Source organism: Bacillus rossius, chromosome 10 (assembly GCF_032445375.1).
Source record: "Bacillus rossius redtenbacheri isolate Brsri chromosome 10, Brsri_v3, whole genome shotgun sequence".
Classification (NCBI taxonomy): Eukaryota; Metazoa; Arthropoda; class Insecta; order Phasmatodea; family Bacillidae; genus Bacillus; species Bacillus rossius.
In genome coordinates, this window is record NC_086337.1 from 38,661,401 (window position 1) to 38,686,390 (window position 24,990).

Consider the following 24,990-nt stretch of genomic DNA (forward strand, 5'->3'; position numbering starts at 1 on the left):
AAACAGACTGATGATGGGAACATAAAGTATATTCATTTCCCTCCTATGCTCACGACTTCTCCACCATTCACACGACTGTCCTACATTCGTAAACATGGCGGCCAATTCTTGTGCATATGATCTACTGAACACCCATGGAATTAGGATACACATGTTATGCCATAGTTGAAGTAACTTTTTAACATCGCCATCGCCATATTGTTTTTCCAAAAACATTATGGAAATGGTGCTTGATAATTTCTCATATTATGTCTATTAAGTATGAATTAGAGTCTCTATCGTTAAAAACAGCCACTCATAAAATAAGTGTCATTAAGTTTTCATAATGCAAACACTACCATTCAGCCAATATTTCGGGCATCTAACCAAAATGGCGCAACAATTATAAGAAGGAAAAAATGATTTACTCAGTTACTAAGTAATGATGTAGATGTGACCATGCCCTGTTCACACTGAGGAGTCGCAATTGTAACAAACATAACGACGAAAACCTGCAATTATTTTAACTCTTGTTTGATTTTCTATTTTATTTGTTATGCTATGAAGAGTCATCATTTGACTTTTCCTAACACCTCCTTGCTAACGGCTGTAATAGTGTTTTACTTAAATTAATTAATATGCACAAATAGTAATCTTATAACATATATTCATAATATATAAGTATAAAGAAGAGTTCAATGGTTAAAAATATATATATATAACACTGTTTTGTAACAAATTAAAAAGCATTTCAATAGTCAAGAGAAATAATTCATTTTAATATTCCATAAATATTTTATTTATACACTTTTATTATTACATCTAGGTACTCATGGAAGATGCCATAAATATGTCTGCCAACTTAATGGGGGAAACTATCAAAAAAATTTATAAAATCGACAAATAAAAAAACTTTTACTCCAGGAAGATATTATATTATTTAACAGTGTAAACACCCGCTTCTCGCGGCGGAATAAAGAACTACCCTTTTTGAAGCAGTATCGATATCATTTTTGTGATGCTTACAGGCGTTGAATAATCACGAACCACGAAAGTATATTATAAGCTTTGTGAGTAAAATCAGGGGTTTTGGGTTCGAGTCCCGGGTAAGGCATGGGTGTTAAATTTACAGTAAGAGATTTGATTGCTACGAAATGATAAAAGATTGGAATGATTAAGTTCTGGTTGTGGACGAAAGCCGTTAACCATTCAAACAATTAAAAAAAAAAAAAAAGAGTAAAATCAGAGCTAAAGTGAATATTTGGCTAAAGTAAATTTATATATAGCAAATTAGGTTAAAGCAAATGAGAAAAAATAATTTAAGAGCTGATTCATAAAATGAGAAAGTCCCTACTAAAAATGTTTCACAGAGTTTAATATCACCAGAAGATATAATATCTTTTATTAGACTCAACATTTAAAATACTGTAGATATACATGTGAAGTCAAATAATTCTTCAAGTTGTCAGGATGGCCGAGCGGTCTAAGGCGCCAGACTCAAGGGACAACCTTACCCGCTATGCGGGAGCCGGGCTTTCTGGTCCTCATCTGAGGGCGTGGGTTCGAATCCCACTTCTGACAAGTACTTTTTACAGTTGAGAGAAAGTAGGTCTTCTCTCGATAAACACGTAAACTTTCCCTTTATGATAAATTCTAATGCAAACAAAGAACAGTACTTCTTACAATGTGACAAGTAGTGTACACGTTCTAAAGCCAGCGCAATCGTTTTTGATGAGTTGTGTAGAATATTTTAGAAGTATTTTTTGTTTTTAAATTAGTAAACAACGGAAGTCTTTCTAGTGACTCTCAGCGTACCATTTGACACAACATACACGCCACGTATTTGTCAAATGATGGATATAAGCTACATGCCAGACACTTTTTTCAACGATTTCCCAGGTAACTAGTTGCCAAATTTCAAGGACTGTATTTTTATTCGTTGCTGAAAATACGATCAAATTTTCTACAAAATAGTTTACGTAACGTGGTTATGTTGCGTGAGTCATTTCATTATTAGTTGTAAACAGCGCCTACTTGCTATGGCTGAATGCCGACTGGCATATCTTCGCGAATGAAAATTACGCATTTTACCAACCCATGTGATTAGCTACAGTAATGGCCGTCACTGTGTACAGCTGTTTTAGGCGGTAGGATAAGAGTTTGACAGCTGTGTGTCACTTTATTCTAGACTTCATTTAGAGTGCATGTGTAATGAAAGGTCTGTAGATCACGAGACTAAACTAACCTCAATGTCTGGGGAGTTCACTCATCTGAAAGGACAACTGATAACAGAAGATAAGTCACGAGCTAGTTCGGTTGCATCTCTTTCATCCGACGAAGTAACTGTTTTGCCCGAGGTTTGCTTTGCTCCGGGTTCCAATAACGGAGGCACCATAGATTCCCCAAGGGTAAACAGAGAGAACCAACCGCTTTTGGGGCGGATGGAATCTGATGTGACATTTAATTGCTTTCCAGGTACGTAGTTAGCTCACATTATTTTTCAAATGTCTTACTTCAAGTTCAGTTTATTTAGGTATTAAATAAGTTTTCACTGTAATAGTGAAAAATGTGTGTAATATGTAGAACAAAATAAGAAATTAACAAAATATATTGCTATCATTTTCTGACGCCACATTTGTGAATTGTATAATCTTTAAATTTAATTTGGAACCATATAAAAATAATAATGTGAAATCTGTACTTATTGATACCATTTGTTTTTAAAATTGTAATGCATTTGGAACAGCAGTTGTAATGTATGCATGTAATGATTCACAAAGAAAATACTCTGCAACTTGTTAGAACAATAATTATATAGCTTAATAATTTTCCCATTAAAAAAACTGTACATGCACTTACTTACTTCCTGCAATATTTTTCAATCATTCTCTTAAGGCAGCATGCAGTACTTAAACAGTTTTAATGGTTTGTTAGGTTAGGTTATGTAAAGTACAATATATATAAGAAGCTGCTTGGCTTCTGGGTTGTAGTCGTGTCCTTGGCAAATAATTCACCAATGTTTCGGTCGAAATTGCAGTCACCATCATCAGGGAGTAGTTACCTACTACAACCCAGAAGCCAAGCTACTTCAGTCAATGGCCGTGAAAGCCTGTGAACATTATTACAATATATATAGTGTAAAATGGTGTGGATAGTTGATTAGGTTAGGTTAACTAAATTAAAATGATTTGAAATAATTGGAACAAATGGTTAGGTTAGGTTAGGTTAGCTACATACAGTTGTTGCCAACAATGTTTTGCTCTATTTACATACTTTTTCTGATACACATGTACCATTTTACCTACAAATTTGACACCATTTGCTTTTTTTTTTAAACATCTGTAGCTCCTTACTTAAAAATTATTTAGCTTGTATGCTAGGAATGTAATTAAATATATGATAGGCTGATTTTAATATAATATTGTCAATAAATGAAGGCATGTAGACTTAACTCATATTACCTTAGCAAATTTTTATGATTATTTAAAGCTAAAAAATATATGTGTTAAGTGACCATTTCTAACTTTTCACTTGTATCAAGGCATTTAAACCCAGAGCTCTTCTGTCAGCTCGCTTTCGACATAAGTACATAAAATATATATACTACCATTAATTCTCTGTAACACACACAGAAATAGTGCAAAACCAATTTAGCTTGCACTTGGAATCATTGAGGAATCCCTGAAATATTTATGGTGATAGCCTAGTTGGTGAAATCAACTTAATTCAGTGCTTTTCTTACTGGCCCAATTACAGTAAAGCGTGATTACGAAATAATTCACTTTAAAGGAGTTCTAACATAAAGTTGGTATATATTTACCGATCAATACAAGATGTTTTACATTTAGATTCAGTTCTGCATTCGTTGCTTTCATTACTAAGTACCATTACTGTGAGTTTTTTTCAGGTGTATTGTAATGAATTCTCACATTATGCCTGCCTGTTCACAGATGACCCCCAATTCTCGGAGCTTGTTAGGCAGGCAGAAATTGCTATCGACAATGGGATTCTACCAGAAAGAATTTACCAGGGTTCCAGTGGCAGCTATTTTGTCAAGAATCCAAGTGGGGTTAGTCTTTATTAGTGTAATGTTACCCAACGTGTTAGTAACCAGTATTATTCTCATTTTTTTTATAAATTTATGCTCTTTTATTTAAGCTGTAGTCTAGTCATAATATCTTTGTGTTTATAAGGTTTTTCTTAATGGCGACACATTGTCGCTGTGTTTTGGAATTCACTGTGAAGAGTGGTGGCAATTTTATAGTGTCTCAACCCGTGCAGTAAAAAAATTCTGGAAATTGTATTTTTAATAATAATGATCTAATTAATTTCAGTGTTCTGTAAACATGGCATGCGTTATTGGAAGTATTTCATTAGCCTACCTGAGAGAGAATTTTTTCATGGCGTGATACAGGGTTTTGATGTCCCTAATATTGTGACATTTTTAAAAGGTTTTATTCTGCACATAAACGTGAATGTTTCAAGAGTGAAAGGTATGTTATGTTAGGTTAGCATCATTTAAAACACTGTAAAATCTTGGAAAATGTTGGTTAGGTCAGTGACATTGATATTTCGGTATTTTAGAATTTTGAAGGAATTGAAGCCACATGTTTTGCTGGATGATAAAGGAATGTTAGTATTTTTTTTTAAATTATCTTTTCTAGTTTTTTTTTTTACAAAATATTTTTACTCCAGGAAATTCACTAGGTGGCTTCTGCATTTTTTTTTTTTTTAAATAACAATTCAGTGTGTTTACTGGCAATGAGAGACAAAAAACAATTCATTTTGTTTCAGTATTAAAGGCAAATGTCTACAAACATTAGTTTTAAGTGTGATGTGTCCCAATATGTGCATCAGGAGTCTGGGATAGGGGAGGAGAGAGGAATGAGTCCCGAAGGTCACTATCGAGAGAAGGAACTTTAATAAAAGACAACTTTTATACTTCTGTCTTCTAGGCTCCCAGATCACTTGGGGAGCTTTCTCTAAAAATACACTGTATATATTGCATATAGTGTCTGATACAACATCCATGCATGCATAGATAACAGGGGAATATTACATACAAAAACAAGGCATAGTCTTAACACCTTTGATATTTACACACGTTACAAGATTGCATGTACACACTCAATTATGCAAGCGACAGTCACAATACATTATCCTTTCAATGTCATGATCGCACTTAACCATTAGTGTGATCTATCGGCGTAGTTTGAACCCTCTCGAGTTCATAGATAGTATCGCATGGTGAGTGTCTTTGGTGGCTGGAACGCAAACACACGTGCAACTCCCCCCCTCCCCTCCACACCCCCACCCACACATAACCCCCCCCCCACCCACACATAACCCCCCCCCCACCCACCCACACATAACCCCCCCACCCCCACCCCCACCCCCACCCCCACCCCCACCCCCACCCCCACACACCCCCACACACCCCCACACCCTCCACCCCTCACACACCCCCACCCCCTCACACACCCCTACACCAACCAGTAGTCTTGTTTATCCGACCGTCGCTTATCTGTCATTCCGTACTATCCAAAGTCCCACTGCCATTTAAGACATTTAACAACAAATAAAAGCTACATGAATCCACATAATGATGCTGAAAATATGGTGGGACGTGGCAGATATGAAACAGCACTCATCAGGAAAGCAGACTGAGATCAAAAATTTCTTTAAATCATCACAGGACTTAATTTTTAAAGTAGACATACTGTACAATATTTAACTACTGACAATTCTCTATCTAAAAGTTAATTTTTTTTTATTCAGTTAATTTTATGATGTTTTGTTATAAAACATTATTAATAGGTTCATAATATATAAAATTATAACATAGTTTGATGTTTAATAGGCATTTTCATAACATCTCTCTATTATTCGACATTTTTGCGTATCCTGTGTTCTGCCGGCTCGTTTATCAGATTAGCTTAACTACTGTATAGTTTATTCTTAATCTGTGTCCAAGAAAGTTTTTCTTAGTTTTGTTTTTAATGGCCAGTTAATTTTCATCACACAAATGATTTTACTGCCATTATTTTGTTTGTATAATGTTTCAAAACCTGCTGGATTACTTGTGGAAAATGAGATAGTGATACTAGTGACCCACTTTTGCAAAGTGGTTTTCAAGCAAGTTTGTGCCATTGCACAATAAACATTGTCTTTCAGTAGTTTTGTAATGTGTTTGTACCATCCTGTACATATGACTCATACCTTGAGCAACTGGACCTTTGTCCAGCTGAGAGAATAAGAACCCATGACCCCATGTGTTCTGTCTGCTTATGTAATCCTTTTCAATTATTACATTGTAATCAACGTTCTGAATGTTGGGATGATCTTAAATTTTCACCCGAGGATCATCCTGGGGATATTGCAGACTATGACACACTTCATTGTAGTTTGTACCAATTGGGTTACTTGTACAGAGTGAATATTAACATGATTACAATAAATTATTTAGAATATAATATACCATTATTATTAAAAGAATTTTCAATTTATACACACATACACACACACATACATAAATACACATATGTGTGTGTGTAGGGTGTATCAAAATTCATGTTACAACGTTTGAGGGTAGAAAGCTCTTATTATTTGCAACCATTTTTGCCAATAAACATGTTGCCGGAAACTCATAGTTAAGCCTCTGTAGCCCCAGAAAGAGTCAGCATAGGCAACCTGTTGGGCTTTGTGCAAGACAGACGATGCTGTGGTGAATTATGTGTTTACGACGCCGGGCAGCGCTCAAGAGGACTGTACAATGTCTAATGCTGACCCCCACCCCTTTTTACTTCCGTTGGTGGCGCCCTCACCTCTTTTCTTCCGTTCGTGCCGTGCCATAGCACTGCGCAGCGTGACATTGCAGTGTCGCAGTGTGTTTTGATATCACTGGTGGTCTGTCGTTGACTGTTCTGTCGTACAAGCAAACTCGTGGTGACATTTCTTTCGCTGTGGTTCTGAAAAGGGTGACGTTTTAGTGGAGCTCAATGGAGTACACATTTAGTGAGTACACGGACATGCTGCTTGTTTACAGGGAAGGTAGACAAAATGGACAAGCCACCCGTCGTCTGTACGAAGAACGATATCCGGATCGTAGGATTCCAGCTCACACCATGTTTGCAAGACTTACTCAGTGAATGCGTGATACTGGTACATGTGCCGTCACAAGACCAAATGCTGGTGCTCCACACAGGGTTCGTACTCCCAGTTTTTAAGAAGATGTACTGCAGAGATTTGAAGAGAGTCCGGATACAAGCACAAGGGCAGAAGGTTTCGATATGGACGCTGACAAAATGGCTGTTTGGCGAGTTCTTCATGAGCAACTCGTGTACCCGTACCACCTTCAAAAAGTGCAACACATGGGTCCGGCGGACTGTCCTCTTCGCATGACCTTTTCTCGTTGGTACATTCGAAGAGTATTGAGGAACCCCGATTTAGCTGTTTTATTCAGCGATGAAGCCAAGTTCACTCAAGACGCTATTCTTAATTCGCACAACAGTCATGTTTGGAATGAAGTCAATCCGCATGCAACGTGTGTTACAGCTCGCCAGGAACGTTTTTCAGTTAATGTGTGGGCCGGTATTGTTGACTCATATGGCCTTTTTTTCTTCCGCCACGACTTACCGGCGCCGGATACCTCCACTTCCTTCAGAACGAACTACCAGGTCTTCTTGAAGAGGTTCCATTGCATGTCCGACGTGTGATGTGGTACCAACATGACGGGGCACCACCTAATTTTTCCCTGCAAGTGCGAGAGTATTTAAACAACACATTTCCAAACCGATGGATTGGACGATCGGGCCTTGTCGCATGGCCGCCAAGGTCACCGGACCTAACCCCGTTAGATTTCTTTCTGTGGGGTTACGTAAAAGGGCTTATCTACGCTACGCCAGTAGAAACGGTAGAAGAGCTTACACAGCGAATCATTGAAGCGTTCGAATTCATAAGGTCGACTCCACACATGCTCCAGCGTATCCGTGAAAACATGATTCGCCGTTGCCACCTCTGTCGCTCAAGGTGGGCATGTTTTTGAGCCGTTGCTTTAGGCTGTCACCTTGTTAAAACGTATGCAACAATTTCAATGTTGTGAAACAAAGCCGAAGTTGTGATTGATTTCAGAGTGAAATTAAAATCTGTGCCACAATTAAAAAGGTTATTTCTCTACACGAACGCCCGCACATCCACAACATAACACTCTACAACGTGTTGCCTATGCTGACTCTTTCTGGGGCTACAGGGGCTTAACTACGCGTTTCCGGCAACATGTTTATTGGCAAAAATGGTTGCAAATAATAAGAGCTTTCTACCCTCAAGCATTGTAACATGAATTTTGATACACCCTGTATATATATATATACACACACACACACACATACACATACATACATACATGTATATACACACACGTATATACACACACATAGTTTTATAATTTTTTTTTTGTGCATTTCCTTATATAAATATATTGCATGTACATGATGACTAGTAGCATAGATAAGGACTCTGCATTCACTGTATTTTGTGAACTTGAGACACCAATATCCAAGCATAATTATTTTGATCACTTGTTATTTTTCAAATAAATTTTTCTACATTAGGCTTACCCATTACTACTCTCACAAGTAGATGTTAACTCTTAAATACAAAAAATTCACTTCTCTAGCATATATATATTATATATGTAACCAACCTTGCACTTAGATTGTCAGCCTTATTAACCCAGAATCTTCTTCTTACTTTTATTAATTTACTATTTTGAAGACTACTGAAATTGGGCACAAATCCAGTGGCAAGCATTCACCCTGCTTTCCTTTCACTAATCTCCTGGATTGAGTCACACTCCTCTCTTCCATTCCCATATCATTCTCACTACTGTCGAGTTTTACCCCCTTTCCATTCTCCTCTCTTTAAAAACTTTGCCTAGAGTTCTCCCTCCTACTTTTAGGCGTTTCCCTCGCGACACATTGCCCCGGCCTCCCACCCTGCTTAATACTTGATACACCGTAACTAGCCTCTTCATCGCCTTCTGTGACTTTAGGCTCTCCTTCATCAGCTCTGTAGGGGGAATTAAAATATACTCGCCCTTATCCAGGGACAGGAAAGTTACTTTTAAAACATAACTCAGTTACAGTTACAAATACTCCATTGGAAATGTAACCCTGTTACAACTACAAGTTACACTACTGAAAATAAACCAGTTACAGTTACAGTTCTGAGAAAAGTAACTGTAAGTTACTTTAACAGTTACTTTGTTAAAAACTAAAAATGTGATACGTAATATTGTTACAATTAAAAGCTAATAAAATATATTGTGTTTAGTAAAGATTTATGTTTATTTAAACTGAAAATTTTTAAATAGGTCTTAAATTACATTGAGTAATTAGTTCACACTACAAAATTGTTCGCAGCACCACACAGCAAGCACTTCACAATAAGGTTATCACTCGACCGAACTTCGAAAAAATTAGAATATGAAGGCCACGGCAACGAAAATTCTGGACTGCTTTCTCGGCTTCTCGCTTCATTAGATTCTGTCATTGCTTTCGCGCATGTGCACAGGTAGGTCAATTAATCAAACAGCACAGCAGTAAACCAGCGTGTCGCAAATATTAAATAAATGACAATCAAAATACGAGCGCAGGCTAGCCAACAGCAGTTTCACAAGTACAAGCAATACCATCGCAAATAATATTCTTGTCGGGATTTTCGTTCTGGGATTGTTCGTTCAATAAGAAATACATTTAAGAAATGTAACGCAAGAAGTAACGACAATTATTGTTACTTTAAGGCATAAAAATATAATTCAGTTACAGTTACTGAAAACTTAATATATTGCGTTACCACGATCGTTACCATAAAAACTAACTGTTACAAATAACGTTGTTACTAGTAGCGCATTACTTCCAGTCCCTGCCCTTATCGTCTCTGTCGATTCTACTCCCACCCACCTAGCTGCCCTCCGGAGCACTCCTGCGCGTGGGTCACACGTCGCTTGCCCGTCTCTGTGCAGAAGGTGATCGCGGTGTTCAAGCCGCGGGACGAGGAGCCGTACGGCCGGCTGAACCCCAAGTGGACCAAGTGGATGCACAAGCTGTGCTGCCCCTGCTGCTTCGGCCGGTCGTGCCTCATCCCGAACCAGGGCTACCTGTCCGAGTCGGGGGCCAGCGTCGTGGACCAGAAGCTGCAGCTCAAGGTCGTGCCCAAGACCAAGGTGGGCGCGCCGAGCTACTTTCTACACTTTTAGTTTTCACAAAGTTTTATTTCGTAATTAAACATTTCAGTTTTACTTTTTTTTTTTTTTTGACGTGACAACGTCTAATAAATCGATGAACGCCGGCTGCACGCACGAAGAAGTGTCCCGTTACGCACATTGTCCCATTACATTCATTGTACGCTTGCGCCGCATCTATCTCTCTTCCACTCGATTGGGACAACCGTCGATTTGACTTTTTTCGAGGAACATTAAACTTGAAACACTCCCATTCGTTTCCTACTTTTCCTATCATCGTCCTATCCCTTAACAGAATAACACAGTTTGGAAGAAGTTAAATAGCAAAAATGTATAGTAGTTATAGTTAAGATAATCTCTTTGTTAAAGTAATAAACATATTTGAATTAATGAGTGCAAATAAAAATAAATTTATCAATTAAATTGTAGATTTCATTTCACTCCTTCTTGGTATCCATACAAAATAGTGATAGTTCAATAAAAATGATACAATTTTATTCATAAAGTATGCAATCATTTCATCAATGTTTTGCTATGGCGTTGTCACGTTAAACTATCGTCCGTAAATCGACTTTACATACAACCAATTTTTTATAAATGCTTACATTTAAATGCTTTGTAATACTAGTTCCATTAAAATGATGTCATTGCAAATGAGGTAAAAAGTGTATTATTTTAATTTTTTTTTCAAAATATTTAAATTATACAAAATCAATAAATGTGCAAAAAAAATTAGCATATTTTGAGAAACACAAGAATGTGTTCCATAAAACTGAGGTACTCATTGATAAACATAATAAATTTGACTATCCACTTAACAATAAATACTGAAACATGTATTAATGTTAATTATTTTTTTTTTAATGTTAAAGAATTCAAGTTTAGCGATTGGAAAAAAAAATTTAATTCTTTTTTTAATTTCTGTATGATGTATTGATATGCAGTTATCTGTTGTTTTGTTTCTATCCCAAATCACCATTAAAACTTGTTTCTTGAAAAGTGTATTTAGCAAGTGTTTACCTTCAACTATTATAGTTTGGTTCTGAATAAATATCAGAATTAAATCACAAGGAAGCCAAATAGTTGCTGCTTCAAAATTTAAACTTCCAGTTTTTTTTTTCTAAAAAAAAGCAATGCTTCTTCATTCATTTCAGATCTGTTACTTAAGCAATTTAATAGGACAGATGTGAGGGTGAGTACACTATTGATAATGATGTAGGTATGTTATAGTATATAAAGTACTCTTTGATATTTAAAATTACTCTTAAGATTTACAGGCAGGTGTTTGTGGATCAAGTATTAGTTTATAGAGAAGTGAAAGGTTTTTAATCTGACATGTCCAGGACTATGACCAACCTGGTTTTAACAACTTTTCCAGATTATTGAACTTAACTAAAGTTTTAACGAGAACGCCAAATGGGAAATGAAACCCACTGTAAAACAAGAAACACTGTACGTACTGAAATGAAAACCAACAGTAAAGATGAACGCTGAGCGAACAACATAAGCCGGAAGCTCAGTAATGTGACCCGGCTTCCTAGTTCAAAAGCTGAAATCCACCTGAAAAATTTGACACCAAGCATTTTGAATAGTTAGATTAGTTAATGTGTCAAATTAAAGACCTTGCAATAGATTATATTTTTTCTGAAGTGTTGGTGTAACTATTTAGTGGGTACTTAATGAGTATTACAAATTACTTGTGTACTTTTATGGTTCAAAATATTTTTAATTAGATGTGACTGCTCTTCATAATTGATTTTTTATTACAATTGCATAATATTTTATCCATCCATTATGGAGACTGATATGACTCATTTTAAGTTTTAAGGAAATTGTGGGTCATATATGCATGTCATTTTAGAAATTAATCAGTATGAACACTTGGCAACTTTATCAATTCTTTAATTGCTTGAACCATTTGCTCAAGTGTATTCTGTAATCTGTATTTTTTAAATGAAATGATCACATTAAAATGTGCACTATTGTGATATGTGTGCAGGTGGTGAAACTGGTGAGCGAGACATTCAACTACCCACGCATCGACCGGCAGAAGTCGCGTGTGAAGCGAGTCATCACAGAACACTTCCCCAACGTAGGGCGCCACTTCAACAGGATCAGCTTGCCACCCAAGGTGAGACACATGAACCACGGTGGCGAGAAATTGAGTTTCTCTTCCGAAGAGAGCGATTGCTTTGAAGGACCTTGTTTGTGGTGGTTAACACTTTTAACCATATACAGTATTTGAGAACTGTATTTGCAAATTGTTGTAGTGAACACAAAAAGCAAGTACATTATATCATTTAATGTTTTTATCCTCTGGCATTGCTTGTCCGCTGTTCGAAGGGGTCTAGCAATAACGTTACCGTGAAGACTTAAGTTCACACAAAGTTGCTACCACCATTGGTCATCAGCCACAGTGATTCCAGCTGTGGGGTTTTCGGTTACTTCATTGGAAGTCTCGTACAAGATTGTTCATGTGAGAGGAAACAGAAGCACCTTAGTGCAGTTCCTTTTTACGTGTTCACTGGTTTGGTCACACACAAATAACTTTCTAACAATTTCTCGGTAACAAAAGTGGATAAAATTAAGGTAATATTATTTACTGTGCATAATTTTTACTTTAAAATAGGCTATAAAAATTTGTACTGACAATTACAACATACTCTTCGTACTCCTGTGAGAAGGCAGTGGTTTTTAGTTTTAATTAAATAATGTACAGTATGTCCACAGTTTGGGAAGTCAGGAAAAATCAGGGATAAAGTCAGGGAAGTTGAAATTTGGATCCTAGAAAAGTCATGGAAATTCTCCAGATATGTAGTATTTTGAGGGGAAAATGTCAGGATCCAGTTTACAATCGCCCAGACTGTGAGAGCAAGTGGAGAATAATAACTGTGCCAGCTATGGAGATGGTTGCGGCTGAGTTTTCTTTATTTCTTTCAGAAAATTGAAAAATAACTGAAAATATTTTTAAAAAAACTGTCAGGAAAATATGAAAGTTTGGTCATAGAATGTCAGGTACAGTTCACTACAGAGTTATATGGTCATTCTGTTGTATACTCTGTGGCTTGCGTTATTGGGTGGCGGGATTTCAGTTGGGTGGCCTTGGGACTCGGCTTTGTTGTAACTAGATGCGAATAGTGGAGTGAATAGATAATGATTTAAGTTTCATTGTGTTTTGATATCATATGTAAGTCTGCCTCAATTCAGCATGTAGTATTGCTAGTCATTCTAAACCAACTTAACCATTGCCTTTAATTTTTTTCTTCAAATCTGATTTTCCAATTTAGGATAGTACAGTCAGCTCTCGATTTTCCTCAGCACCTACCCTACTTTAGGATTATATTCTCTAAAAAAAAATTCTCTGCATAAATTGGAAGTAATGGCAAGCAATATAATTTTTGCCAACAAACAATAGAATTTAGAGGTTGTATTGTTGCAAACATTAATGTGTAATATTATATGCCCTAGTATGTTAAACAAATGAGAAACGTGACGGACGTTGCTGTGGGCCAGTGGGTTTTTCTCAGGGTACTCTTTTTTTTTTTTTTTTCTCGTCCATTCATTGGGTATCAGAACTGCATTCACACATTATGTATTTCCTCTCCTCGTCTCTTTGATGTTAAATAGACACTACATCATTCATTCATTTCTTTGCCTTCTTTCCCCTTTGTTTTTTTTTTAACATGTGTAGGAGTGCTCTAAAGGTTGAGACTGATACATGCTTAACTGTGATTTCAACCTTGGCAGGAGGGATCGTTCCAGATGTTTGTGGACGGCTACAAGGACGCGGACTATTGGCTGCGGAGGTTCGAGGTGGACCCGCTTTCCCCCAAGGTCCAGCACGACTTCCAGTTGAAGTTCGAGCGCTTGGTGGTGCTGGACTACATCATCCGCAACACCGACCGCGGCAACGACAACTGGCTCATCAAGTACGAGCAGCCCAACGTCGATGTGATAGGCAGCTCGGTGAACGGGGAGCTGGAAGACGCGACGGTAAGTTCCGGTAGTCGTGGAGACACTAGTGCAAACCATTAACGTACTGTCGTTTTGCTTCCACAGCGCACTAGCATTGATAGTTAGTACGACTTGTAATCTGTCCTGTATTGCAGGCTGGTCACAGAGAAGAAAAACCTGGAAAAGTCAGGGAATTTCATTTTATATTGCAACATAAAAAAATATGTATAAATTAATAGCTGTAAGAAACTCATAATTAGTTTAATATGTTGAGGAATGGATTGTGAGTTGTGTTACCAAACCAAACATTTTCAAAGAGACAAGAGACAGGGAAAAAATGGTTAAAGGTCCCAATCCCAACATGCAGTTCTTGGAGCTGACAATGCTTCCTCTATCTCGCAACCTTAATTATAAATTACACATTCTGAACCAGCATCTATAATGGTTGAAGATGCTGTAAACCTCGTTAAATTAACATTAAAGACTTCTTAGCCAAGGTGTGGGTGGGTTTATTTACTCCCTAATTTCATACATACTACTAGCTGCAGTACCCGGCGTTGCCTGGATTGAACACAGGGTTATATATTGTCCATGAGTTAAAGCAAAATGGATAGTCCTATGTGACAGTGTGGTGGACATGGAGAAATTATACACCATTGCTGTTTGTATGTCTATGACCTATGACTATGTTATTCTGTTTACCCGTGGTAATCGGTTGAACGGTGTAGATGTTGATGCAATGCAGCACTATCTAGTGACGAGTTATAGCAAAATGGATATCGTGAAAGTATTATCTATGTATACCAATCGGTTGAATGGTATAGAAGATAATGCGCTACGGCGCCATCTAGCGACAATTTACAAAAAAAATGGATAGCATAAAAACTTCTCCATGAAAAAACACTTTTCTGTGCCAACTTTCATGGCGATTGGTCAAACAGTGTTCGAGTTTATCGACGTCATACATACCAACATCCTATTATTTTTATTTATATATATTGTTACGATTTACCGGGTACGTAAAAGGATAGCCCAATTATAGATTTTATTACACACACAGTTTTATTTATTGCCACTATTTACATTATAGCAGATAATCTAAAAATTCCAGTTAATCAATTGTACTTAAAAATGTTGCTTCCCCAGTCACTCGTTTTTACACACCGCGCATCTCGTTGGGCCGCACCTCTGGCGCAACTCTCGCCGCAGCACCCCTCGTGGACCTCCGTCGCCGCAATCCACCGCCGCCGTCGCATTTCCCTTCGCCTAGATCCCACTTGTCACCTCACTCGGAACTTTGCTCGGAACTCCGCCGCGCCCGCGACACTATCGCTCAGAACTGAACTCTTCGCCCTGGAACCTTCATCCAGGGACTTTGCCGCATTATCGCCTGGAAACTCCGCCGCGGGAAAACTCCCGACTCCACTGAACTGACTCACTCCCTGCCCTGGAACCTTCGTCCAAGGACTTCGCCACTCTGCCGCACCCGCGGCACTATCGCCCCGGAAACTCCGCCGCGGGAAAGCTCCCGCCAGAACTCTTGACTCATCCCCAGGCCGGTGTCCTCGTCTTATATATCAGCGCAGGCGCCTTCTCGAATTCACGATCGCGGCTGGGGCCAGTCGCGTCATCCCACGCCGACCCAACGGCAGAAATCTCTCGAAACACGTGTCAGCGTCTCGCGTAACTCCGGAGCTGTCAGGTTTCAGATGTCAAACTAACAGCGCCGCGCGGGGAGCTGAGGGCTGGAGGGAGGGGAAGCTGCGACCCAGGTGCACGCAGAACGTCTCATGTTGCGTGGCCACATGATGTCAGCCAGCTGTGCACCTGCATGTGTCGCGGCCTTGCTCACGTTCGTAACAATATAAAGTGCAGTGTGTGTGCTGGGTTGGTTATTTTATTCAGTTTTTCTTTTCTCTTTCTTTCTTCCTTCCTTCCTCCTGCCCTCTCCATTCATTCTCAACTTGTGGTCATGTGCTTGACGTTTAGTTTTGCTTTGTGTATTTATACGGTTTTTCTTTTTTTTCTCCCTCCAAAGGAGTGGAACATGGTGCAGATGCCGCAGATTGATATAGCGGCAATCGACAACGGCCTGGCGTTCCCCTTCAAGCACCCGGACAGCTGGCGAGCCTACCCCTACCACTGGGCATGGCTGTCGCAGGCGAAGGTGCCCTTCAGCCCGGAGATACGGGAGCTCGTGCTCCCGCAGCTGTCGGACATGAACTTCGTGCAGGACCTGTGCGACGATCTCTACCTCCTGTTCAAGGTTGGTCACTGTCAGGTCCTCATTTAATGTTCACACCTTGGACTGGTAAATACTCCGCTTTTAGAGGCCTTATGTGATGAGTGTTGGTGTCGCTCTTCGCCAAGGTGATACGAGTTTGATTCACGACAAGGTCGAAAAATGGACTTTTCACAAGTGGGAGAGGTAGCGGACATAGATGTGAATTTTTTGAGGTACTTCCGTTTCACAGTGATGTTAACGAGATGTTAAGCCCTAATTCAGTTATTCGTTGAACTTTTTTTTATATACAGTACCGAATCATCAAGAAAAGCAGGAGTTTGATCATGGTTTATATAGGTTACGAAAGTCAGGAAAGAAAAATAAGGGATCTGAGTACTGGTCATGAAAGTCATGGAAAAGTCCCAAAATATACAGTAATGAAGCTGAAAGTCACAGAAATTAAAATTTTTATAGCATCTGTTTGCTAACTTGGAGTTTATTTTAGTTTATAATAGTGATGGGTCGGTACCGGTTCTTGGTTTTCGGTTCCTACGGTTCTCAGCATTTTAACCGGCACCGAGAACCGCAGCTAAAATGTCAGCGCCGGTACCGGTACCGGTAGTATGGCAAAACCCTTTACGAAAACAGTCCTTCACAGCAACTTAACTGCAGCATGAAATGGCTCAACTCACGTCCAATTCACATATGAATTATTTTTTTGGACTTCTGTGCAATAATATTCATCTCTTACTATAAAATAAATTACACGTGAACATATTTAATATTATCGTCACATCTGTAAACAAAGTACGTTTATCAAACAAAATGTAACAGTTGAAGGTGTCATAGATGTAGTTCATTGATGTGTGCAACTGTATAACGTGCCTGAGCAGAGAGATGAGAACAGAAAGACGCCATTTTTCTTTCAATGGTTTTTAAAATGGGCAGCTAATTGAGTCGTTGACATGTAAGTATGGGTGACTGGTGTATAAAAAACAATTAAAAAAGTGGTGTATGGATGTGTAGATTTATGTTACTACTGACTGGTCAAACAAAATGCTTGTTGACACTTGTAAAGTATAATTATTTTGCCAAATAGTGCAAATTAAATTGTGTAAGAAATGGCATCAGAAGTGTGGCAGTAATTAACTGTTGACTGTGCAAACAAACTGAATTCAATGTACATAACAATAAGTTTGGTGGACAATTTATTATTTTAATTCTTTGAACGTTCACCATCATTTAATTTATTTCCATTATTGTAATCCCTATTTTCTTTTTTTCATATGTTTTAAAGGAGGGTGTATGTAGATTTCTTGAGGTAATTGCTAGATTAATATAGTAAATTTAAGTTTTGTTAATAGTTCTCTATATTATTTAGAATTATTTTTCACTAATACATATTACTTTTGTAATAGGTTGGTGTGTTTGTTGTAGCTTGAAAACCATACTAAACCTTTTAATTTGCTTTGACAGCCTCTTTAAAGACTGAAACATTATGCCAATGCATTTCTTTGTAAGCATACAATAAAAACATTGAGGACAGAACAATACAAACAAATTATTATTTTCAGTGTTATAAACAGTAAAATGTTAAAGGTTTTTTATTCTGGATAGAGGCTTTTTAGTGGTTTTTTTTTTTGTAGCCAAAACAATAAATAGTTTATTACTTGAAACACCTCATAAATAATGTGTGAATAATGTTTATTTTATGTTTTTAGTCAAAACCGAGGACCAAGAACCGAAAACCACTTTTTAAGAACCGGGAAAAAACAGGAATTGACCCATCACTAGTTTATAACTACACCGAAGACTGTCCAATAGGGTGTCTACAAAAATCTGTAATAGAATTTCCTGGTTTTCTTTTACTTGTATTTCAAATTTTGCAACTTTTTTTTTTTTAAATTTACCTATATTGTAATTTTAGAACCATTCACACCTGACATAATTCTCTCTTCACTTTATTTTTTTTTTTTCCTCTTTTTATATTCAACATCATTTTATAGTATTTTTGACTATACACTAAAACAGATCTAAAAAATTATGTTTACAGTGTGGGTGATGACAGACTTGACCATGACTTTTGCCCCTGAAATTACGACGTTAAAATCCTTTAATTAGTTTCTGAAAGTACTTGGAAATGTACTTATAGGTTAAGAGCTAAAATTTTTTAACTTATTCAGCAGGGTTTTCTTAAGTTTTATTTTCTTAATAGTGATATAATTATAATGTATCATTTTGTGTTAAAGTTATGAATTTTTTTTTCCACTATATACATATATTTCTTTATATATTTTCCTAAATATGGTACAAAATGTTAATGCAGTTTGTCATAATAAGAATGGTAAAAACGTTTTGAGAAAATTTTTAGATGTTAGGAATTCCACTTGTAAGTAATTATAACCTTTATTGACCATACATTATTTTCTATAGCAACTCAGGCTAATTAAAAAGATGCTTTGTTCAGTTAATTTTTTTCACGTTTATAAAAAAATAATTTGCTTCCTGAAAAATGAAACATTAATCAGTCCGTAAAATTGTTACGATAAGCCCCAAAATAGTGATGAGCCCGCCCAGCCCTAACTCAGTGCTCCACTTGTTTTGGCAGCAAGACAAGGGTTTCGACCGACACCTGTTCGAGAAACAGATGAGTGTGATGCGAGGTCAAATCTTGAACCTCACGCAGGCCTTGAAGGATGGGAAGAGCCCCGTCCAGCTGGTGCAGATGCCTGCCGTTATTGTAGAGAGGTAAGGTCAGCTGTAGTTGGGCGGGTATTTTGGACACTTAAAACATTGACCATGTTAAACTTTATATGGAGGCAGAGGTCTTTATTCTTGAAAATCATTCCAAAACAAAGGTCGGCCTGGGATCGCGTAGCAGGTAAAAGCCAAGTAGACTGCAATACAGCGTAAATTTAAATTTTTGTGTTCATTTACCATGTGTTGAGTTACCTTTATTTAATATATTGCAGCAAAATTATTTTGCTATGTGAATATATTTACCATCATCATACAAGAAAAACAAGTGAAAATCGAATGCTGTATTTGGGTGCAGGATTATGAATATATGTACATAGAAAAGATCATGGTAAATTATAGTTTGTGTCATTGCTTCCAACTCCCTTCATGAGCTTTTCAAACATTTACAATTACAATTACAATTACCTATCTGTTATGGGTGACTGTGTCTATAAATGTGGCACATCTTGCACGTCAGGTTCCAAAACCGGAAATAAACTCTTAGTATTGTACGTAATTACAAACTCAAGTTGTACGTTACAGTATGCTGATCAGACCAGCTGTGCTGCAGCTTATCAATATAGTTTCTACAAGAAGATTACATTATAATCCCATTGTTAATACCCTTTTACGGTTCTCAAGAATAGGGTTGTAATAAACATTTTTGGACAGAGTGACCCACCTCTGACCCAGGTATTCGACAAAATATGCCAATTTTTACACCTTTTCCATGTTCAGTCGTTTCTGGCAATTCTCTTGACAATTTTCAAAATTATATATTAATTTTAGTACCATATATCTTCTGAAAAGGAAAGAAAATTCAAAATTATATTCGACCATCTACTGTCACCAAAAATAGCATAAAGACTGCAAAATGTGTGACCCATGTGTATCTCTTAACAAGCTCTAAGTAACTACACCGATTTCATAAACAAAATGAATTTTCATTAAAATGTTAATTTGTTAGACAGCCATAACTATGTATACCATGCCAGAGAGGTCAAGACTGTTAAAAGTGCTGTGACAGCAATTTTTTTATTACTCCCTCGCCATGGTAGCAGATGTGGTTGTCTGGTGTGAGAATAAAGAGGAATAGGGGGGAGTTGTGTAGCCTTCACTGACAGCCATAGGGAAGAGCTCTCTTATTCTCTCTCTCTCTCTCTTATTCTCTCTCTCTCTCTCTTATTCTCTCTCTCTCTCTCTCTTTTTATCTTTCTTTCTCTTTCTGTTACCCTGTCTCATATATCACACCAGTTGTTCAGAAGGCTGTCAAAATTGGCATAAGTAACACATTTTAGAGGCTGAGCATGTAGTTTTTCAACGAAGCTCTTCCTTTAGCTTGGGTGAAGTGTCAGGGTTTGGAGTTGCAGCAGAAGAATTACGGTACAAAACTGCAGCACATCAGGGCTTCTGGAGATTTAACCCGTAAAATTAAAATGGAAATACAAAAAAATTAGTTAAAGAAAAGTCCTTTTTTTTTTGTTTATTTTTAAATTGCAACAAGTTTTATGCTAAGAATTTTTTCTTTGTGGTGTATGAGGTGTGTCTGGAAAGTAAGTACCGTTCGGTCATTGAAAAAATATAAACGCTCAAAACCTGACTTGGCTTAAACCCTTAAGTCAAGACAGGAAAGGAATGGCAGCGAAAGCTTATGTACTTTAATGTGTAACTTTTATGTGCACAGATCCAAGGGACACGTTGGTACCACGTCACGATTCCGCTCTTTCAGCGACACTTTCACCCAACGTTTCCAGAACAAGAGCCCGTTCTTCTCGTGGTGTTGATGGCTCTTGCTGTGGTCCGTGTCAATGAACGTTCGTGGCACACCTTGCCACCGTGACTTTCCCGTTCTTCGTTGGCTTGCGTGCAAGTGCAAGTCAAAGCTGTGTCGTCTGCTGTCGCGAGTAAAGTTTGGTACTGTTGCATGAGAGGTTCCGTCTCCATTGCTGGTAATCGTGGCATGTGCTTACATGATTGGGTAAGGGGGAGAAGTTCAGCTGGTTGGTCCTAGGATGCTTTATACACTACATAATTTAAAGATTTAAGTGCAATGTCTTTTATAGCTCTTGGTATTGGAAAAAATAATTGTTTATACACATTTTGTCAAAGTGTTTTCAACTTACGTTCTCAGGTAGTGTGTTATCTTAGTTACAAGTAATAAATAGTTGAATAGTAGGTAAAGCACCCAGGCTAAAATTATTTCAATGTCTTAAGTAAGGCATGTTCTTGATAAAATTATGTTCAGAAAGTTTTTTATTGTTTTGTTTTTATTTGTTATTAAGAATAATTGTAATAAAATATTTCTATTTAGTTTGGAATCTGTTGGGATCAATGGATTGAAACTGAAAATTGTATAGCTAAAGGCATTATTATTAAAATTATTAATTTTTTTATTAAAAAATATTTCATAATATTACTATGTATGTAAATGTGTTTTGATGAATGACCCAGAGAAGCATATTTATCATTGTGATTTTCATAGTTAATATTAAAGATATAATATATAGTCATGATATTGCTTATAAGTTAAAAGGAAAGTAATTCCATATGTATTTGTGTCTTGTATTACTTTTCTTTGTGAAATCTGTAATTGTGGTCTAGATTTTTTGTTTTTTCTGCATTGTGTACAGGTTTATATTTCATTGTTTTGGGAACACACATTAGACAACTTACATTTTGGAACCAGATGCCGAATCTGTTTAGCTCCTGTCAGCTTCTTTATGTATTTTTTTTGTTACCATAAAAAAAAATTGTGATGGTATTATGTTTATGAAGTAGGTAATAAAGTAATATATTTTTGTACCTTCACTTGCTTTAACAAGAGTATTCTCATGCTGAAAATCATAGTGCTAGGTGAAGCTTGAAATTTCAGAAATGAACTAACTGAACATGTGAGTTGGTTTGGTTCAAAGTGTCATGTCAATAAGTTTGAAAAATTGAATGTTAGTTGGCAAATTTTTTTTGCCTTGAACTCTAATTAGTAGGCTTGTTCAGTTCCTCTATCTCTTGGTTTCTTGAATTGTAAGCAAAAATATATAAATGAGTGCCGATAGGCTGAACTGGAAAATATGAATGTATCTTCGCCATCAAGATCTGGAAGCCATATAGTTCATGGTTTGAATTTAGCCCAAAGTTTTAGGCTAGTGAAAAAGTGTTTTCTTCTTTTTTTTGTTGTTGAATTACAATTTCCAATTGCCATTTGTTGACTCAGGAGAAATGACAAAACTCCATCCATATTTTTATTTTAGTTTATCAATTAGGAATTTTTTTATATAATAACCAAAACAGAGGTTTTTGATAAAAAAAAAACTGAACCGAATACTTACTGTTTGCAAAAATTGAGGAATATTTTAGCAAGGTTTGTTCAGAGTACAAACCAAAAAAATTTGTCCTTGGTTCAGTTTGTTTTGAAGCTAAAAAAAAACCAAGGTTCGCCCAGCTCTGGAGAATCGTACATGAAACAATGGAAGTTGGGTCTTCTGTGTCAACTTCTTATGTGACAGTTAACTAACGGCTAGTATTTTCTTATTCCTATTGGATTTAGAGTAGTAAAGGAAATATGTTTACAGTGCTTTGCCAAGTGTTTGAAATTAATTTTCAAGAAAACAACAGTTTTCATTGTACTTTGATTTTGAAATAACTGCACATGATGTATTTTAATATTTTTTGTTAATTGTTTTTGGTGCTTTTTTTTCCCCTTCAAAATATGAACTTTTTAGCTGCGAGAAATTTTTTTTTAACCAATATTCAATCTAATTGATATCTCCGTGCTTACCAAGCTGTTAAATCATTTAATAAGCATGATATTAACCATATGTTTATAGACCACGAGTACAGATCAAAATAATTTAATCTTGTTAAGTAGGAAACCTATTTAGAGTGTTTCATAAAATTGTTATATTAATATTGGTTGTAACAGAGCTATGATACATGAATACATTCCCAGCATATGTAGGCAAATGAATTACTTATTTTATGTATAATACCAGAAAACATAAACATTGAATTTTTTTTTATTGCATATAATTACCCACTACTATATATTATGAATGGCTGTTAACATTAAGGTGTTAATTAATTTCATCTTACTCAAAATCCCAATGTAAATTAAAAAGGTACATTAAAAGCCATTTTTCATGATTAATAATTTTCTTATTTTAATTCTTATTATCAGTGCATTTTTTCCAATGTGTTCTTGAAAGTGTGGCACTGCAGCAGTAGAGAATATCTTCTTTTACCCGACAAGAGCAGTTTTCATTTTAACAAATGTTCAGAAATTAGCACTGCTACTTTCACTTCGTTCTGTAATATGCCGAAACTGAATTTAAAAAAAAAGTAACTCTAGTTGGTAAGTGATGGAGAAACACAAAAGAGATAGGACAGCTACCTTCACAACAACATTGCAGATGTCGGTGTACTTAAAGGAGAATGGAGAAACATTCTCGGCCATCTTTGATTAGGTAAGCCAATAATCAACAACAGAGTTATAACAGCATTAAATTTTAAAGATACTATTGTCTTGCCATGTCAATAGTTAAACTATATATTACTGAAACCCTAATTAAACTCTGTTTTCTGTGGTGTTGGAAAAAGCTAATTTTGATTGGTTTAATGAACGATGTACTAAAAATAAAGAGTTTAAGGCAACTGGACAGTTAATCCAAAACTGTATACAACACAATTTTTTTGCTTTCAGTACATGTCAGCATCAACATAAATTAAGGATCAGTTTAGTAGAAGAAACCTTTTATAAACATTTAAATGTGGTTGTATTATGATTTTATTTCAAATCGTTTGCAGAAACACAAAAATTTGAAGCAAAATAATTTAGGATTCTAGCCCCTTAAATTGACTCCTGTTAATGGTCCCATCCTCTCTTTCAGTTCCTCTGCCGCTAATCACTTGAAGACCATGCCACCATGTGCTTTGTGTTTGCCAGCTCTGGTAATTTGAATGACTTATCGTTTCACAACAATTAGGTGGCGGTGAAGGGAGGTAAGCATCATCACTCATCAGTGATGAAGTGGATTTGCTTGTGTAGCTGGCTACGTGAGCTTGTGGTTAAAAAAAAAAAAAAATACATATATATATATATATATTCAATCCGAATCAACAGCATATGCACAAGCAATCCTAGTACCAAATTTGTACCATATTTGCGACAAATTTGGTACTAGGATTGCTTGTGCATATGCTGTTGATTCGAATTGAAGAGAACACTTTTTTTTTTTTTTTAAATTTTCAGACTTAAGAATCTATACATTTCATTGCCTAATGGTGTTTGGTTATGCGTTAAGTGTGGAATTGTTGCAAGTGTACCAGTTCTTGTTGGTAACTCAAATTTAAATTTACGTTTGATTCAAACAAATAACTTTGAGGTGAATGTTAGGGTGACAAGCTCTGTAACCAACTTAAGTAAACGTGTGTGCCAGGCGATGGGTAAGCAAGCTTCTACGCAGTTAATGGTGTGCGTGGTGTGCGTGCGAGAAGTTTTTAAAGAAGTTTTCTTTTTCAAAATGTTGTTAGCTTCAAATTGTGCTATGAATCCTGTGTTTAGTTTTTACATTTTTTTGATTATTTGAGCTCTGAAACTTTGTGCATCTTGCAGCCAAGGGTTTTACACATTTGCAAGAAAACTTGTTACAATCCTATAAATGTATAAATATATCACAGTTTTTCAGTGATTGATATTCAAGACAGCAACATAAAAAACTGAAGCTGTGTGTCACCTTTCACATCAAGTTTTAATTGCTGAAACTATGTGCTCCATTGTGTAATCTGTGGAATGAGGCAGTTGTTTGTATTTCCAATAAAGAACTCATTCTTTGCAATTAATTACTGATGGTCTTGCAGT

General features: G+C 36.6%; 1 protein-coding gene and 1 non-coding gene across 5 annotated transcripts; both read left to right on the forward strand.

Annotated features, from left to right (window-relative positions):
* Positions 1-1,433: 1,433 nt before the first annotated feature.
* Positions 1,434-23,280, forward strand: LOC134536001 (phosphatidylinositol 4-kinase type 2-alpha). 4 transcript variants are annotated; one of them, XM_063375491.1, is made up of 8 exons: positions 1,434-1,878; positions 3,930-4,048; positions 10,001-10,201; positions 12,219-12,350; positions 13,967-14,212; positions 16,212-16,439; positions 19,006-19,145; positions 20,821-23,280. In XM_063375491.1, the coding sequence occupies exons 1-8, from the start codon at positions 1,830-1,832 to the stop codon at positions 20,918-20,920; spliced, it is 1,215 nt and encodes a 404-aa protein (XP_063231561.1). In that variant the 5' UTR covers positions 1,434-1,829; the 3' UTR covers positions 20,921-23,280. The 4 variants fall into 4 exon arrangements, with proteins under 4 accessions (XP_063231561.1, XP_063231559.1, XP_063231558.1 ...); XM_063375488.1 differs by lacking the exon at positions 1,434-1,878 and adding an exon at positions 1,977-2,454 and having other exon boundaries at positions 20,866-23,280; XM_063375487.1 differs by lacking the exon at positions 1,434-1,878 and adding an exon at positions 1,979-2,454.
* Positions 1,444-1,560, forward strand: Trnal-caa (transfer RNA leucine (anticodon CAA)). Its single transcript has 2 exons — positions 1,444-1,481; positions 1,515-1,560. It is a non-coding gene; the product is annotated as a tRNA-Leu (tRNA).
* Positions 23,281-24,990: the final 1,710 nt, after the last annotated feature.

Coding starts and splice junctions, on each gene's coding strand:
- LOC134536001 (XM_063375487.1), top strand. CDS start 2,184: ATGTGTAATGAAAGGTCTGTAGATCACGAGACTAAACTAACCTCAATG. Junction 10,202..12,218: donor AGGTCGTGCCCAAGACCAAG/GTGGGCGCGCCG, acceptor ATATGTGTGCAG/GTGGTGAAACTGGTGAGCGA. Junction 19,146..20,820: donor CCTGCCGTTATTGTAGAGAG/GTAAGGTCAGCT, acceptor TTATGTGCACAG/ATCCAAGGGACACGTTGGTA.